The sequence below is a fragment of the Psammomys obesus genome, unplaced genomic scaffold, assembly GCF_907164565.1.
Source record: "Psammomys obesus unplaced genomic scaffold, mPsaObe1.curated_primary_1811, whole genome shotgun sequence".
In the NCBI taxonomy this organism is placed as follows: Eukaryota; Metazoa; Chordata; class Mammalia; order Rodentia; family Muridae; genus Psammomys; species Psammomys obesus.
Window position 1 is genome coordinate 422,120 of NW_026596445.1, and position 4,490 is coordinate 426,609.

The following is a 4,490-nucleotide window of genomic DNA, read 5'->3' on the forward strand; positions in this document are numbered from 1 at the left end:
TTTCTCTTTTTATGCCAAATCACCTCTGTGCATTTTCTGCTTGTCTGGAAACATCAAGATATCTCCCAATCAATTTTTAACAAATTATAGTCTGTGAATCTTTAAGTACAGACGGACAATTCTGGTCATTCATTAAAAGGGGGCTAATATGTTCCTTACCTTTCAATGAATAGAAACATTTGTCTTGGGGTTGTAGCAGAACTGAATCCTGCAAATAAAAATAATAAATATCTGTCTTTAAACTTCATTTAGCAAAAGTTTATTCACATATTACTTGACTTGTAAATCATCCTTTAATATACATACAATTCAAGATTAGAAGGAAATTGGTGTCAAATGACACCTTAAACACTTGCAGAGGATGCACTTGCATTAAAACAAATCCCCTCTCCCATACTGCTGTTCGTGGAATTGAAACCTGCTGCAAAAAGTCTGAAACAAACCCTCCCTTTTTGAAAACATTACGTTATATTTGAACACTTTTTTTGTCTAAGATGTTGTTATAAGCATTAAAAAGGTCTGCATGACAATTTACCAATAAGATTAGAGTATATCATATTCCGGATTTAAAACAGAAGTAAGATTTCAAAAATGGTGTAAGTGACTCACGGCAACCTGGGTTCACAAACCTGGTAGATGGATAAACATCATAGTCAGCACTTATTGCATCTGCTACGAGGAATGCAATATGCCTGCTGTCTAGCCCTTATCCTTTTCCAAAAAAAAAGACGCCCTCCTTTCCAGTGTAAAAACACATTTTCGTGGAATTGTTAGAGGAAATATTGTGCAAGTGTATGATTTTCCTCAGTCATGCACACTCCCACTATCCAATGACGCCACTTGGTGCGTTTTCACTCTTTTTTTTTTTTTTTAAATTAGGTTATAAACAACCAAATAGGAATTCAAAAAGGGCAGTTGAGCTAAGGAATTATTTTTCTTCCGTTGTTAGGAGCTATAGCTGGCGTTTTCACTAATGTCTACGTTTCTCCCCCTCCTTTTGAATTAAAAACCACATAAGGGGAGAATAAGGGAGAGGAAGAAAACCGTCATTGGGATGTGTACAGTAGCCACCAAGGAGCATCAGGGAAGGTGGGAGGAGGAGGAGGAGGAACGGCGTTCACCTTAGGCCATTGGTTGGTCGCAGCACTCGTCAATTAAGGCAGTCCAGCAAATTAGAAGTGTACTAAAGGCATCCTGGGAAAGAAAATAATGGGAGGGATGTCAGAAAGGGAGGGGCTCCCCGTCCTTAGGATTCTGGGTCCGGATACTGCGCCATTCAACTGCAGCACACCTTGTCCCTTGTTTGTTGCGTCCCGACAGGCCTGGTAGCCAAGGCTCCAGGACAGCAGAGGCTTCCTGCCTGCCGCCTCCGCATCCCCGCTCAGTGGCACCACTGCCACAGCCTCTGCAGTCCGCGCCAGCGCCATTCTCCTGTAGCTGCGGGTTGCCTGCGGCGCCACTACAACCGCCGCCGCCGCCCCCGCCGCCTGACCAGCCTAGGCCTTCGCAGCCGCCGCCGCCACTGCCTGACCAGCCTGGGCCTTCGCAGCCGCCGCCAGAGCATCCGTGAGTCATTTTTCTGCCTATCTCTGGGTGCATTATCTCTGCTGTTGTCACCGCTTAAAGAAGTGTGCGGGGCTTAGCATCATGGCAGAAGCAGATCCTAAAATGGTCACAGATCCTGCTGCCCATGAGGTTGCTGAAGAGGCTATGGCAAACTCAGCTAGTGATTCTGGGGAAGAATCTGACAGCAATAGCTCTAGCAGTACTACTAGTTGCAGCAGCAGCCGCAGCAGCAGCAGCAGCAGCAGTAGCAGCAGCAGCAGCAGCAGCAGTAGCAGCAGCGGCAGCAGTAGCAGTGGAAGCAGCAGCAGTGGCAGTCAAGTATACCGAAAGAAAAGGGTACCTGAGCCTTCCAGAAGGGCCCAGCGGCATCCCTCCGGGAAACATTTCTTGGATAAGCTGCCTCAGGCAGTGAGAAATCGTGTGCAGGCACTCAGAAATATTCAGGATGAGTGTGACAAGGTAGACACCTTGTTCTTAAGGGCAATTCATGATCTTGAAAGAAAATATGCTGAACTCAATAAGCCTCTATATGATAAGCGTTTTCAGATCATAAATGCAGAATATGAGCCTACAGAAGAAGAATGTGAATGGAATTCAGAAGAAGAGTTCAGCAGTGATGAGGAAATGCAGGATGACACACCTAATGAAATGCCACCCTTAGAGGGTGAAGAGGAAGAAGAAAGCTGTAAGGAGAAAGCCGAAGTGAAGGAAGAGGAAAAGGATATTCCAAAAGAAGTTCTTGAGGCAAAAGTTGATGAAGAAGAGGCTCCCAAAGAAATTCCTGATGTGAGAACTGAAGAAAAAGAAATTCCAAAAGAAGGTGCTCAAGAAAAAGTTGAAGAAAAGGAAGCCTCTGAAGAAATTCCTGAGGAAAAGGTTGACGGAAAAGGAGATTCTACAAATTGTATAGAGATAACTCCTGAAGAAAAGGAAGACCTCAAAGAAGTTCCCCAGGCAAATGCAGAAAATAAGGATCAGCCTACAGAAGAATCTAATCCAAAGGCTCCAGTGAGAGAGGCTCAAAAAAGAGTTCCTGAGACAAGGCCTGAAGGAGGAGTGAATGTTAAAAGGGCTCGGAAGAGAAAACCTAAGGTAGAAGATCCTAAAGGTATTCCTGACTACTGGCTGACTGTTTTAAAGAATGTTGATAAGCTTGGGCCTATGATTAAAAAGTGTGATGAGCCAATTTTGAAGTTCTTATCTGATGTTAGCCTGAAGTTCTCAAACCCTGGCCAGCCTATAAGTTATACCTTTGAATTCCATTTCCTACCTAACCCATACTTCAGAAATGAGTTCCTGATGAAGACATACATAATAAGGTCAAAACCAGATCACTATGACCCTTTCTTCGCTTGGGGATGGGAAATTGAAGAGTGCAAAGGCTGCAAAATAGATTGGAGACAAGGAAAAGATGTTACAGTGAAAACCACCAGGAGTCGCCCAGCAGCTACTGGAGAAATTGAAGTCCAGCCAAGAGTGGTTCCTAATGCATCCTTTTTCAATTTCTTTACTCCTCCTGAGATTCCTTTGATTGGGAAACTGGAACCAAAAGAAGATGCTATCCTTGATGAGGACTTTGAAATTGGTCAAATTTTGCATGATAATGTCATCTTGAAGTCAATCTATTACTTCACAGGAGAAATCAATGATCCCTACTACCATGATGTCAGGGATTATGGAAACCGGAAGTACTACAAGTGAAAAGGGTGAGCTGAAATATTTTTCAAGAATCTTTAAAAGTCAAGCAAGCAGAAGTGAAATAGATTCACCTAACCTTATAAAAGATAAAACTTGCCCTATATTCTGAACACTATTATTTCTTATAGTCTGGTGTTTTCATTTTTGCTGGTAGTGTCCTAAATGCTGTCTTAAGCATCTGTTTATTTTACCTTGCCTGGTGTATTATAATATTCTTCAAAATATGTAAATTGCTGCTAATTTGCAATGCATGTTTTGTTTGGTGCTAAAGTGTTGTTTTTGTGAAGTCCTTTTGTCATGTTCCTATTAGATTGTACTTGTGAAAATTGTCATACTTGTTAGACAAATCCTTGCCTGAAAAAGCAAAACTTTAAATGCCAATGTAGGTCTTTTTTATCTTTTTTCTTTCAGCCCAGAAGACTAAGGACTTAAATCTGCTTGCACTAGTTGTGCCTTCATTAATTTGCCATAGAAATGTAATAGTAATAACAACTAAAATATTCTATTGTGAAATATAGTTGCTTGAAGAAAAGATGATAATATATTTTAAAATGTCTGTCAGGATCACTTTAGATTTTTGTGGATTTGTTTATGTTATGTATTGGTCAATAAGCTATTGGTCAAAAATACTATTTACCACTGAGGTGTTAAATATGATATAGTATTTTAAAAAGTTGCCTCATTGTAATTATGTAACTGAAAACTAAAAAAAAATCATATTTTCTTTGTAATGTGTTTTACTTTGCCTTCATTGAAAGTTATTACATCATTTGATACTTTTTCATGTTCTTTTATTGCACTCTAAATAAATAAATATCAAACTGCCATGCTATAAAAACTTGGGCACTTTCTTTTAATTATGAAAATTGTGTTTATCATAAAAAGTACAGAATATGGAGGAAAATGACAGTTTAATAAACATAACTATTAACATTCTCATATATTTCCTAGATTGTAATTCTCCAACTGGAAGATATCGGTGGACGTTTTGGAGAGAAACAGGACAGGCGAAGGAGGAGAAGATGGGAGGAAGAAGAGGAAAGTGGAATTAGATAAGGGAAAGAAAAAGGGTGAAAAATAAGGAAATGGGAAGAAGATGGGAGAGAAATATGGGAATAGGGAAGGGGAAGGGAATGAAGTATGGGAGGGAACAGTAGGAAAAAAAGAAGCAAGGATATCTTACTCAGAAAGGTGTGAGCTATTGATTTCACATGTTCACGGCCTGT

General features: G+C 40.4%; 1 protein-coding gene across 1 annotated transcript; it reads left to right on the plus strand.

The window, feature by feature from the left end:
- The first annotated feature begins 1,257 nt into the window (after positions 1–1,257).
- Nap1l3 (nucleosome assembly protein 1 like 3) lies at positions 1,258–4,090 on the plus strand. Its single transcript, XM_055598243.1, has one exon. The coding sequence runs from the start codon at positions 1,648–1,650 to the stop codon at positions 3,265–3,267; it is 1,620 nt and encodes a 539-aa protein (XP_055454218.1). The 5' UTR covers positions 1,258–1,647; the 3' UTR covers positions 3,268–4,090.
- The last annotated feature ends 400 nt before the right edge of the window (positions 4,091–4,490 follow it).

Excerpts from the sequence above, each read along its gene's own strand:
- Nap1l3 (XM_055598243.1), top strand. The coding sequence starts at position 1,648 with ATGGCAGAAGCAGATCCTAAAATGGTCACAGATCCTGCTGCCCATGAG.